At 40.2% G+C, this 14,098-nt stretch overlaps 1 protein-coding gene across 4 annotated transcripts in view; it reads left to right on the top strand.

Annotated features, from left to right (window-relative positions):
* IL1RAPL1 (interleukin 1 receptor accessory protein like 1) overlaps positions 1-14,098 on the top strand; it is a 658,802-nt gene that overhangs the window by 612,236 nt on the left and 32,468 nt on the right. For all 4 annotated transcript variants that reach the window (XM_081003463.1, XM_081003461.1, XM_081003460.1 and 1 more), the window contains 2 exons: positions 8,772-8,904; positions 10,159-10,304. In XM_081003463.1, coding sequence (XP_080859589.1) covers positions 8,772-8,904; positions 10,159-10,304 — 279 coding nt within the window. The remainder of the gene's footprint in view (positions 1-8,771; positions 8,905-10,158; positions 10,305-14,098) is intronic.

Genomic DNA, 14,098 nt, shown 5'->3' with positions numbered 1-14,098 from the left:
GTACTTGGAGGACTGTCTTCTCCTCTAGAGACCTGCCCAAGGATTAAGTTTTGTATCAGAGGCCCTTCTATGGGTGCCCCCACCAGGGGAAGTCAGGCCGGTGGTCAATGCAGAGCAGGCCTTCTCAGTGGTGGTATCCCATTTGTGAAATGCTCTTCTGCAGCGAGGAAGACACACACCTCAGAAGACAAATTAAATTTCTTTACCTAAATTTTCAATGCTTCTTACTTTTACAACCTTATCTTTTTGCTGCTATCTTCACTTATAAATGTTAATAATATTCTGTCAACTTTCTTTTGCTTCAGCTTTTAAGGTTTTTTTTAAAAAAGTGTCTTAATTATTTTTCTGCATTTTGATATTTTTAATTATTTTGCACATCACTCTTGAATATTTTAATGCATTTTGTATGTAAAATATAAAATTGTATATAAAGTTACATAAAGGATGTTTTGTATGCTAATAGCACAAAGCAGAGGTATGTGTTAGCACACCTCTCCCTTTTTTTAGTGTCATCTTCTCTGCTGAACTGGCAGATGTTGTTAAGGATGACTAATGAATGTGTCTAGATTCATTTTTGCTCAGATGATGGTAATTTTAACCTCTACTGGTTCAAACCTTTGCTTTATATAAAGCCAGAAGAAATGTTCTGAGCAGATTATCCACAATCTCCTCTTTCCTGGTACTTGTTTTATGATTTATGAAGTTGCAGGGCAGTTTTGGCCAGATAGAGGGAGCTATAGCTTATGAGTGTAAAATACTAGCCATTCATAAAAGCAAATTAGAAAATTGGGAGTTATCTAAGTAGAATTTTGAAATAGTCTTCACAAGACATAGTCTTCACAGAAAAATGATTTGATTATTTATGATTATTTATTTCGAGACTGTGTCACAAAAACTCCTTCCCCCTCATTTGATATTTTGGTGCCAAGGGGCATATTATGGTTGAGTCAACATATAAGGCAGATGTGTATTCAAAACATTCTTGTAGGGAAGTATAGTCCATAATAAGTATGTTAGTCTTCAAGGAGCCACAATAGTCTTTCTTATTACAGTGGTACCTCGGGTTACAGACGCTTCAGGTTACAGACTCTGCTAACCCAGAAATAGTACCTCGGGTTAAGAACTTTGCTTCAGGATGAGAACAGAAATCGTGCGGCGGAAGCGGGAGGCCCCATTAGCTAAAGTGGTACCTCAGGTTAAGAACAGTTTCAGGTTAAGAACGGACCTCCAGAACGAATTAAGTTCTTAATCCGAGGTACCACTGTATTATTTGGCAGCGAATCAGTGGGTAGGTTTTGTTTCATGCTTGGTGTTAGATACCTGGAGTCAGGAAGGAATTTTCATGAATCATATTGACCAGTTATCCTGGAAGATAGGTGCTTTCTCCTCAAGAATGTAAGTTCAGCTGTACTACTGGAACTGTCAATTCTGTAGTCACCTCAGGACCAAAGAAGATGTGACTCTAAATGGGTTGTGCCCAACTAAGTTATTTTCAGAGTAGACCAGTTGACATTAACTAACCTAGGTTAGCCAAGTTCATTTATTTTAATGGGTCTACTCAGAGCCATCCCAGCCATGAAGCAGGTAAGGTCACTGCTTCAGGTAGCAGAAGCCTCCCAGGTAGGACACCTGTGGCTGCCCCACTTGCCCCGCTCCCATTGGCACCACTTTTGGGAAAGATAGTACCTGAAATCTTGCAAAATATTGTGGAGCATGCAATATCTCAAGCGATTTGGGACTCATCTGACCCCAATCTGGAATAACCTTTTCCAAGATCAGTAACAATGTTGTTGCCACTTCTCCTCTTGCAGCAGAGCAGGCAGGAGCTGGTAAGTGGTGGCAGCAGCAGTGGCAGCAGCAGAGCAAAGTGGTACGCCCCATTTTGCCTCAAACAGCGAAATGGGACACACTGTCTCTACTTTGAGTAGAAATAATACTGGATATAACCCATTGCATCTTTGAATCCCATGCTTGGGATTCCTTGTGTTTTCTCGGTAGAGTTCTTCATTAAAAACCTATTCAGCATGATACAAAGGTATTATACAGGCATAGGCAAACTCAGTCCTCCAGATGTTTTGAGACTACAATTCCCATCATCCCCGACCACTGGTCCTGTTAGCTAGGGGTGATGGGAGTTGTAGTGCCAAAATATCTGGGAGGCCAAGTTTGCCTATGCCTGCTATTATATGATGCGAACAGGAACTCCAGGGGCAAACAAGAGCCTTGGAGAAAGCCAATCTACAGTGGAAAAACAGCACAAAGCAAAAGCGTAAACTCCTTTCTGCCATGCTGCTGCCCAATCCTTGCTGCCTTTCCCCTCCTTGTGCTGGTCCCGGCAGTGACACATGGCACTGACAAGATGGGAGAGCAATGCAGCTGCCTATGATAATAGCAAGAAATAAACAATAACATTAAAAATCACGGTGACCTACAATACAATTACAACACAGCAAAAACAAAATTACCAGATCAAACAAATCACTCAAGAGTAGAATAAGATACTGTAGCACAGAATAAAACAAATAATACGAAACAACTAAGGGAAATGTATCACAGAGCTAAACTAATACAAAATACTAAACCACAGCATAATAAAAATGTAAAAAGGCCTGCAAAAATAAAAAAAATGCTGAAAATACATTAAAGTAGGCACCAGGCAGGGACTCTATAGTTGAGAGACCACTGCTGAAAAGGCCCTGTATTTTGTAGCCACCCACCTGTGGAGAAGTTTCTCAGCTGATGAAATCTCAGCATCAGTACTTCTGTCTTGCCTTAGCTTATTGCCCACAATCCAGTCTTTTATTACAGCGAGGCACTGATCTAACACTTCTGTGCCTCATTTGGATTCAGTGAGTGTTGCCCCTGTACTGCTGACACTGCACTCCAAATTCCCAGATGGGGTCATACAAACCACTGAGTTTCTGTGTATGGGGATAAGATAGAACCCTGTGAAACCCCAAAGCATACATTTGGATGTGTGCCCTCTGGTCAGGGGCAGTCTGTGCATTAGGCAACGTATGGCCATTTGCTTCTGGCAGAGAATCCACCCCCTGTCCTCTCCCTCCCTGCTCCCACCGGGGAGCAGCTGCCAGCCCCACCAAGGCTTCTCCCACGCTGCCCCATTGCCCTCACCGCTTCCACAGCGCCCTCACTGCTGCATTGTGGCCAAAAGCGAAGGTACCATTACGGTGAAGGGGCTGGCAGCAGTGTAGGGACAGGGAGCAAGGTGAGGACCCAGATCTGTGGGAGTTGTCATAATGGGGGCAGGGTGACCTGGAGGTTAAATGTCTTGGGCCAGCCCTGCCTTTGGTAAACATAAGACCAGAGCACAATCTTGTGCTTCTTTGGTTATGTTATGCCCTTCCAGTGGGGAGCCACATGGCCCCATCTCTAGCCACTTTCCAACAGACAGTAGGAACCCAGTTTATGTCTGTGGGCTCTGGACACTATTACTTGATTTTAACAACAGTGTTGTTATATTTTGAAGTGGATTTTGTTTTTCTAGCTTAAGGTTTCCCACACTTGAGTCTCCTGTTGTTTTTGAACTACAAATCCCATCATTCCTAGCTAGCAGGACCAGTGGTTAGAGATGGTGGGAATTATAGTCCAAAAACAGCTGGAGACCCAAGTTTGGGAAACCCTGCCCTAGCTGTTTGAAAGTGTTGGGTAATTATTATTTTTTTTATTGTCTATGTGTTTACCACTAGCAGATTTGGTTATTTTCTTTTAAATATAAAAGTGGTACGTAAGTATTTTAGGGGTAATAAATACATTAATAACTACATAAAATGTGTAGTCTCAAAGTAATGAAGTCATTGGGCAGTTTTTGTAGTATGTTCATGTCTCTGGTAGTACTGAGGAAATGATATGGCCCGCATATCCACAGCATGTAACAGCTGCCCCCACAAATTCCACATCACCAGGCAAACACCAGGCTCCCAACCCCTTGTTTTCCTCACAACACTAATGGTGGAGGACAGCAGCTTTTGCAGGAGAGAAGTGATGAATGAGATGAAGGGCTTATCTCTTCTCCCACACGATTTCTTCCCTAAGCTCTCCCTCCTCCTTCACAGAAGATGATGGGGGAAACCTAAGTGTTCCCCACATTATCTGACAAGGACATGTTTAGGAGACACACACCTTTGCTTGTACATGCACAAGGACAACAGGTAACACTGTCCCTTGCTTAGCTCCTGACACCTTAAGCAGTCCTGCAAGCACTTATTTTGGCAGACTGATAATTTAAAAGATAATTCTCTTCCTTTTACACCTCATTTCTTTCTTCTCATACTGAAGAAAAAGAATGTGAGCAAACGTGTGGGAGGGAAATGTTTTATTCCTGTCAGACTTGGCAGAATCTCTTTATACAATCTAGTATTGCCATTGGATATGAGTTTGCCTTCATACCTGTGCATTGTGATACATTAGCATTACCAAATTATTTTTCTTTTAATTTTCTTTTAGATTTTCTGTGCTTTTTTCTGTATTCCAAGTTTATGCATATTATTAGGCCTGGGTAAAACTGCCCAGGATTCCAAATCACAAAAAGTCTCTTTGAGGGTTTATTTAAACTGCCTAGCTATTCTGCTAATTACTGCTGCTTCCAAAAGAAATAGACATCCTTCAGTGACGAGCCTTCACAAATAAGAGACGAACATGGATGTCATTGCAGGATATTCTAACATGTATGACTAATGCTGCAAATGAAATATAAGCTGTCCATACAATATGACATTTTACTCAAGCACAAAACATTCTCTGTTTGCTAATTACAACTAGCAGCTTATTCGAATGCTGGTGTTTTTAATTAAGAGCTTATATACCAGACAATCTCTATGGATTAAAAATAAATGTTTTGGTCATTGGAAAGATAGGCACTGTCCTCTAGTGGAGAAAAGGTGCCACAACAGCAACCTGGAAATGCCCAGCATTTTACTAATTAGAGAAATACAGCAGTGAGACCAAATGTTGTCATTGCTGATGCTATTGGCTGTCTTCAAGCAAACACCCTCTGATGCTCTAAGGTCCTCCTCACATTCTGTTCGCTTTGAAACCAGGCTACATAACAAGAAAAACTCTCATTTTAAATCACAGAGAAGCTTTTTGATTAAAGCCTCTGCCTGAATCCAATTAGCTGGAACAGAAAGTGCATCTTTATCACTGGAGTCTGCATAATCATGTTGTCTAGATTAGCCTGATTTTCCCCCAGTTTAAATAAATAAACTTGAGCAAGGAAAGAGTATGTTTATCTTTGAAATGTGTTTGTTGGTACTGCTAGTTTGTTCAGGTAAAGTGTGATTATACTTTACAACATAAGGAAACCAGTTTTTATTATCCATCACTTACCCACTTACATCTCAATATTTTATATTGGCTTCAGCACCGCATGGTCATTTATATATTGCTGAACTTGTCTTAAGATGTTGTTGGGGCATGAATTAGGAATTATGGGCTCATGGAGAAAGTTGAGATTTCAGACCATGATGCAGCAAATTACGGGGTAGGAGGGAAGAGGCACAAAATATATCTTTATTGCAACTGTAAAGTTAAGCTCTTTACAAGGCTGTAAACGTTGAGGTGCAATGATATTGCATCTGCAAGAAGTGAAAGATGTGGTTGTTCACGGGAGTCATAATGTGCCTAGTCATTGTCCAAATTGCATCATCTTTAGACCAGATGTTCAAAGCTTAGCTCAAAAATGCATTTGCAAAAGCAGTAATTGCTTAAGGCTCTCTATGAATTACCTGCCATTTAAAAATCTGAAGGAACCTCAAAGATTGGCTAAAGCATGAAGAAGTGAATCTTGCTAGAGTTGTTCTTAGATCTGGGGGGCGGAATAAACTGAATAAGTTTATCTCCAAACCATTGATCGTCAAATGGTGGGTTTGGACCCACAGCTGGATCGTGGTTCATAACAGCAGCATTACCACCATGCAAATATATGATTAAAGGGGGGGGGGTGTGTTCCAAAATGCATTTTTGCATTAAATGTGGGTCTTGGTTCTGAAGAATACTGATCCCATTCCCACCCACACCCCATAATATAGATGATCCTTGATGGTTGCTTCCTATAATTTAGGATAGATGAGCCCAGGGCAGAAAGCTAGAAACATGTGTGTGAAACAATGGCTGAGGCTGCATTTTTCAATGGAATGCACACTTAACTGGCAGTAAGCTCAATCTGCACTTACTAATACACACATATGGGAAATAATATGAAGAAAGATTGGTGCGCATTACATCCCAATTTTTTTTATTAATAACCTTCTGATGTCTGCAATGTTTTTGTATCTCATCAACAAGTGGCATGATGCACGTGTGTGTGAATTCCAGTGAAAGCAACAGATTCACTTTTGGGAGTACATATAGCCTTGTTAAATAAGAAACTGCACTTCCCAAAGCAAGAACCAACATCCCCTATTCCTTGTGCTATTAGCTCAAAGTAACAAACAAGGACATCAGTAACAGCAGTAGTAGCTAGTCACAAAGATCCTGCCTGCATGACCCACCACTGACCTTCTCGATAGTTTATTGTCAAGCTCAGCCAGCCTGGAAAGTATAGATTATACAGCAGCCGCAGCCTCGGTATTAATTTATAGTGGAACACCTGGCATATTAATGGCCCTTGCTCAGCAGTAATCTGTACAATATTGCTGGGAGATGGTGCTTCTTTCTTAATTTATTTCCCAGGCGTAAATATTTCATATTTAACAGAAACTTTGAATTCCATGTTTAAAAATACACTTAAATATTTCATCCAGGAGGGGAAATCCCCATTAATTTAATGAGAAGAGAGTTCTTTTTCTGAGGTTTGTCTTTTTGACATTACCTCCCTCCCCCTTCCTTGTTGATTCAGGAGATCCTTTTAAAAGATCACCATGCACACATTAATATGCACCTGTAAATGGTTGACGGAACCCTCTGAGTGTGAAGTTCCATCTCAGCAGGTTGCTTCATTCTGGCTGGAAAAGCTCAGCAGGCTTTCATGGCTCAGTACCCCCATGAGCATGAGGTTGGTGATTAAGGGATAACTTGGCCTGCAGTCCAGCTAGCTTAGTCTGTACACTGATTAGACATCAACAGGTGAGCGATGCTGGGTGGAAAGTACTCAAAGGAAAAGTTGTGAGGCTGGTGGCATGGGAAAACAGAAGGAGGCCTTCTTCCTTCCTTTTGAGGGATACTTGATTCCAAGATGCACTCCATCCGCTAAAAGTAACGCTCATGGTCATTGCAGCCATTGCACAGCAGCAAGTCAAGATTTGACATCAACTGACGATCCTGCAACAAATGCACAATTATGATGCATGTCTATCCCATTCGTCACGTTCACACTATATTTTTACATGTTCACCTAAAATATCTAAAGTGAAGCCATTGTAATATAACATCTAATGATGGGTGAGTGTTTTGCAGAGTGGAAATGGCTTCTTTTCCCAAAAGATGTCAGTCAGCATTCAGGGCAACCTATTTAACAAGTTTTTCAGCATTCCATACACCGGCACGTTATTGTTTTAGATAGTCATGGTTATGCTGGTCTGAATTTTATGTGTGTGTGTACTTTGTATCATTTAGTTTACCTTTGGGACATTTTAGATCTAGTGCTTTTCTGATACCAGTAATCTTTTTCTGTTGTATATTGTGATGGTGCTGAAACTTAACACTTATGGATTTAGAAATACAAGTCCTTGGGAGCTCGTAGTGCTTGCCTCAAACAGTATTATTGCTTCAGTGATATAGAATGAGAAATGGAAAATAAGGTCTAAGTGACTGCCCGTAATACTTTGACGATGGGATGCAACAACATTTTGAGCACCAAGGGCCACATTCCCCCAGAGCACTGGCGCATAGCTGTCAACTTTTTTTAAGGGAAATTCCCTTATTCTGAATAGGATTCCTCGCAAGAAAAGGGAAAAGTTTACAGCTATGCACTGGTGGAGGAAAAGGAGTGTGGGGGGGAGCGCACCGCCCCCAGCAGTGCAATCCCAGTGGGATGCCATCGTGGCTGCTCCCCCACCCGCGCTGGGTGCCACGCCCCCGCAGGTGGCGTGCCATGCCCCCAGGATGCACGCGAGCCCCGCCCCTGCCTGCTCTCCACCCCCGGTGCCGGAGCATGAAGCGCCGCTGCTGCCCAAGAGGAAAGTGTTTTGGGGCCACATAACTGAAGCCAACCAAAGAGCATGTGCACTTCAAAAACCATAATGACACTTTATGTATCATGCTCTGTGGTTGGATTGTATGATACTAACAAGAGTGTTGGTGGTTGCGCAGAGGTATGGGGGAACAGAAAGAGGTAGGCTGAGGGCCACATTAATTTAATGCAGCCTGCAGGATTCTCATCTGTAGTATGATAAATCACTTTCTAAGGGAAAACATTAATTGTATGATCCTTGGGTTCTGTGTATTGTAGAGGCATAGTGTATGAATTCTGTGGCCATCCCATATTTGGAAAATCAATGCTTTGAAAGAAGACCATATACTTAATCTGTCTGTGGTTAGCTGCCTGTGGATAATCTTAGTTCAAGGACTAAGATTAGCCTCTATTCTTTTGTAACTAGTAGATCTATATTCCGCACTAGATAATGTGTCTGTCAATAGTTTGACAATATTTGAGTAAAAATTGCTTCTCAAAAGTTACGAATGCTAAGGTCAGCTTTCAAGCTATGCTCTTTCAGGTTCTGTATGGGGAAACATTACTTAGCTGCTGATAATAAAATAAATCATTTTCGCCAGTTTTGGAATAACATGTTTTCTTTATTAATTCTTTTCAACAGGCCATTCTGCTAATCTAACCTGCCGAGCGTTCTTTGGATACAGTGGAGAAGTCAGCCCTTTAATGTACTGGATGAAAGGCGAAAAGTTTATTGAAGATTTGGATGAAAGTCGGGTTTGGGAAAGTGATATTAGGTAAAGTGAGGAAATTGTATATATTTTGTCAAGACTAATCTGCAATTCTTTAGTGAATTAAGTGCTAGGTGAAGGATGCTATAGACATTTATTTTTAAAATGCACTAAAGCATTGCAGGCCTGCTTTTCCACATGGTGCACTCTGGGACTGGCATAAAAGATGTGTTCTTTTACATGTACACAGTTATCTCTGAAAGCTCAAGTTCAACAATTTTCTTTTAAATGAAAAAATGCAGATTTTGAGGCTGTACAAAAGTATGTAGAAGAAGCTTCTATTATCTCCAGTTAGGCTAAATAATAATATGTTAAGGTCTACCATATTTCAACACAAGCATACAAAGCTCAGCTCTCATATAGAATATTACATGAACAGCCGACATGTTGCATTTCTTATCTAAAGCTTTCCCAAAGATGTACACCTACATACTCTGAGGCCTTTAAAAAAAAAAAAAATTGAGTCATGGATTTTCACTGGTTTGTGGGTCTGGTGATTTTGAGTATGTTCAGAAGGACCCTGAACTGTTTGTATTCTTTTTCTTTGTTGAACAGGGAGTATGAAATGTTTTATTTGCTTTGTTGTTTAAAATGGTAAAGGAAAACAAGGGATGGCAGGTTATCTTTACATGTTTTTTAAACCCAAAGTGCTTACATTCATCCTCTGTGGATATAGCTGAATTTATTTGCAATGAAAGAGGGGGCACATTTGGGGTTCTATGTGTGGCATGAGAGCAATGGAGAAACATCTAAAAATAAAATTTCTTTTAACATAGCAGTACCCTAGTTTACCAAGAAGGGAAGCAAAAGAGAGTAAGTGCCACTGAATTCAATATTTCCATAGAGACATGTGCAGGATTGCACTCCTGGTGTCAGATCAATCAGATAATCCTTTTTTTTCAACACCTGCTTTATATACCATAATTTCAAGAAATCTTTCTAAAATATTATTTAAAGAGCATGTAAACCTTTTACGAATAATTTGTGCACAACCCCTTGATATCTTATCAGGGTATGCTTAAAGATGTCAAATTAATTGCAGCTCTTATTAGTATCTGCAGAACCAAATGTCCTCATTAACAGTGAAGAAGAAAAAGGCATTATATAATTTAATTAAGATTGCATCAAACCATAACCAGATTTGAAACCAGGCTGCTTTCATTTCTGAGAAACATCACATCAGGATCATCTTTCAATGCGATGTAGTGTAAACAACATTATATATGGAGGGAAAAACCAAACTGATTTTTTCTTTCACAGAGTTCTTAAGGAACATCTCGGGGAACAGGAAGTTTCCATCTCATTAATTCTTGACTCAGTGGAAGAAGGAGACCTCGGAAATTACTCGTGTTATGTTGAAAATGGATATGGCCGCAGACTTGCTACCGTTATTCTACTTAAAAGGGGTGAATATTTTATTTTTTTATTCAAAAACTACAGAGATGGTTTACACTGTAAGAAGTTGATGTTTTGTATAGCTATCTCCCAATTTTTATTCCTTGGCTCCTTAGTCCTCTGTACACTGAGGGAGGGAAATGTTAGTCATTTCCCCCCTTCAGTTGGAAAAGGACATTTTAAAGAAAGAAAAAGAAAGCCATCATTAAAAATGGCTATCTGTCGAAGGAATGCAGTTAAATACACTTTTTAATAATCTTTATATAGAAAACACTTTTAACAACCGGTGAGATAAAAATTTACTAGAACTAGCCTGGCAGGAAGCTATTGACACTAGAAGTTTAATCATTTTCTGTAAGAAATAAGTCTAAATAATTCAAAAAGCAATAGGTTTGAAATATATCATGGGGAACAAAAAAAAAAGTTGGGAAACTTGCTCCTGATGAATTCCAGAGGGTTTTCTGTTTGTTTGGTGGTTGTCTTAAATGCTGTATTTAAAACTTGCTGCATTTATGGGGGGGGGGGGCAGGATTAAGGCTCTTCCACTCACGACCTACTAAAATCGTGGTACGGGGGCTGGGCACTCACATATGACAATCTCCATGTAACCCCACAACTTTTGGAGCAGCAGTTGTTGGATCTATGACCATATTAAAAAAAAAACCAGAGTGGGCCATTAATTTAATGCAGTCGTGCTTCTACCCAGATACGTTTACCATTCTGTACCAGCTAATAGTTGGAAGCATCAGTGTGGAATGAGTTTTCTGTGCCTTTTTGGTCATTGTTCAATGTCCAATGGCGGTGGAGTTCATAGAACTCCCCTTCTCATCCACCATTCAGAAATGTTAGTCTTTTAGCATGGTATGCATTTCTTCAAAATTGCTGTCCTAGGGCACCAAGAGTCCACAGAGCCAATTTCACCCAGTCAGGCACACTTTTCCAGCATTCACAATGTAGCCAATGAAAGCATGAATATAGGCCATTTGCTGGAGGTTTCTGTGGCCACATGTCACTCTAGATTTAAGGTCAGAAATTTAAAAAAACTAACCTGGCCCTAGATTTAATATTTGCATGATGCTGTTCTAAAAACAAGCTTGCATTATTCACAACAATAACAGCTACTTCACATTGCAGCCAAAATAATAAAATACAATAGGTGTGTCAAATTCATAACGAAGATATCACAAAAATTCAATATTACTTGACAGCATTTCAATTATTTATTATTTATTAAATTTGTGTACTGCCCTATACCCATTGATCTCGGGGCAGTTCACAACAATGACATTGTAATAGCAACAATGGCTACCTAGCAAAGTATCAGTTAAGATTACTATTGCACATGGTCTTTGAGGACATGATTTATCAGTAGTGCTGAGAAATTTTGCAAATAACAAAAAGTTAGAAATAGGAGAAGGGGTTTGGCAAGGAGAAATAGCAGAGGATTTGAATTGTTTGAGAAGTTACTTGATTGCATCTGTAAGATTTGAAATGTACCTGATGCATGCATTCAACATACTTTGCATTTTGACAACTTTTTCAATAAAATGAGAAATTAGCCGTGACAGATAAAACCAAAATCAAGCAGTGTCTCAGAGTTCCTAGCTGGAAAAACTCTGCATAGTTAGCAGGCTCCTCTTTTTCACCATGGCAACCTTTTAAGTAAGATTTCCTTAGACCTACATCTTGGCTATTAAAAAAAAAATGTATTACAAATTAATGTGGGATTATCTGGTTCTGTAGCAGGCCAAATGAGTTACAGTTCTCATTTTACCAATTTAGTAATTGTTATTATTTGTTAACATTACAACGTTGTAAAGGTATATCTCATATGGACAATTCTATTCAATTAATATTCAGGAAAGGAATAGTGAAAGAGTGCAATATTTCCATTTTAGCAATAGGACTTTCTGTTCTCCCCCCCCCCCTTGCCCAGCACAGCCTGTGCATTCCCTAAATCTGCTCCAGAGGGTCAGGGCAACCCCTAGAACAGATTGGGGAAGTGCAGGAGACGAGAAAAGAAGGGTGTTTCATTGCACAAGCAGAAATCCTTGTGTGATGGAACTTTCATGTGATGTTATTTGGATGCAACCCAGCACCTCCATTTCTAATTTATGTATGTTTGCAATTTTAAATTTCTAGCCGAGCTTTCAGCCAAAATCATGCCATTAACCTAACTCACAAATATGATAACAAAACATTAATATAATATGCAAACAATTTTTTAAACAACAGTTTTAATCATAACATGCAGTGCAGAGATAAAATGGTGAAGGCTTAAAATCACAAAATGTTGAAAGATCAAAAGCCCTATGAAAGAAAGAGTTTTTTAATCAGCTTTTTGCATGCTAAAGGTGCCTTAGCTGGACAAAACTCCTAGGGGGTAGAGTTCCAAGTAGAGGACACCACTCCTGAAAAAGGCCTGCTTTTGCTGCCCATCATTTTGACCTCTGATAGCAGCAAGATCCACAACAGGGCCATCTTCACAGCATGAATGAATGGTTTATGCATAGCACAACTTGTGGCTGTCTGCCAGTGTTCAAAAATGAAACCTAGCAGATGGAGGTGATACAACAACTCAGAATGGAAAACATCTACTCAGAAGTTGGAACTTGTTTGAGATCAGGGAGTGTTGTCTGAGAGTTGCTGGCCACAACCTGTTCTTGATGTATGTATATTTTTAGTTGCCTCACAGACAACTGAACATAAGCCTTCCAAAACAGGGGAGACAGCACAGTAGATTTGAAAGCCACACCACGACAGAAGTTGTATCTACGGAAGGGATTTTCCTCAGAGCGGCTAAGGTGTGGCTGTGAATGTGCTTTATCAGGCAGTGTGCTTTTGCATTATCAGAAAGTGATTCCAACAGGAACCCACAGACGCCTCCTCTTCCTCCGCCATTGCTCCGAAAGCCAGCGGGGGAAGAGCAGTGGGCGTGTGCACATGCGCACAGGTGCATGTGCTCCCGCGCACAGGCTATCCGGCCCACTGGCGAAAAAGTTTACCGACCCCTGGGCTAGACACCCAAGCAAGGGAAATCGCTAATCCCTACTATTTATTGCAAGGGCATAGGCATACTGCTTTATCTTCTATGTATTTCTCTCTCTCTTTTCAACTGTCTAAGCAAGTGGACATCTTACAGCAATTAATCCTGTATAATAGACATACACTGAATGAAGAACTAATTTCCTTATGTTTGTCCTGAACCGAGTGCCAGCCAGGTTCACTGGAGAGCTTTGCTCCCTTTTCCAAGCCAAGTCCACCCAACTTCTCATCCAGCTAGCTACACACAGGCCAATAAGCACAGTCCCCTTCTTTCTTTCACCTGCTTCCTATTTTTTAACCAGCTGCTGATCCATAATAAGGCAAGCTGTTGTATACAACAATTTCTAGGTTCACTTAGAAGCTTTTTTAAAAAGGCCTTTGGAAGGACTTTGTGAAAATCCAAATTGCCATTATCCATCAGACTATCTGTGTGTAAATATTTGTTGACACTTGCAAAGAAATCTAAAAGGTTAGCAAGGTAAGATGCCCATTTGAAGAAGTCACAATAATCCTTCTACAAACACACTTGTTTTATGTGTCTATCAATTCTAGGGGTTTTTTTCAGTCTCTTTCCTAGTGTTAAGGGTTGTTGAGTTAAAGCAGTGTTGCACATACCAAAGGCTGCAAATGTTTTGTGAAATGATTGGACAGGGGAAATGTTGATTCCATTCACTAATTTCATTGTTGTGAACAATTCTTTGCCGTTACAACCTGCACAAATTGTACTGGAGCATTGCACATGCTCATCAAACTCCAGCAG

This window comes from Podarcis pityusensis (genome assembly GCF_964106645.2).
Source record: "Podarcis pityusensis genome assembly, chromosome: 4".
In the NCBI taxonomy this organism is placed as follows: Eukaryota; Metazoa; Chordata; class Lepidosauria; order Squamata; family Lacertidae; genus Podarcis; species Podarcis pityusensis.
This window is presented reverse-complemented; position numbering and strand designations above follow the sequence as displayed.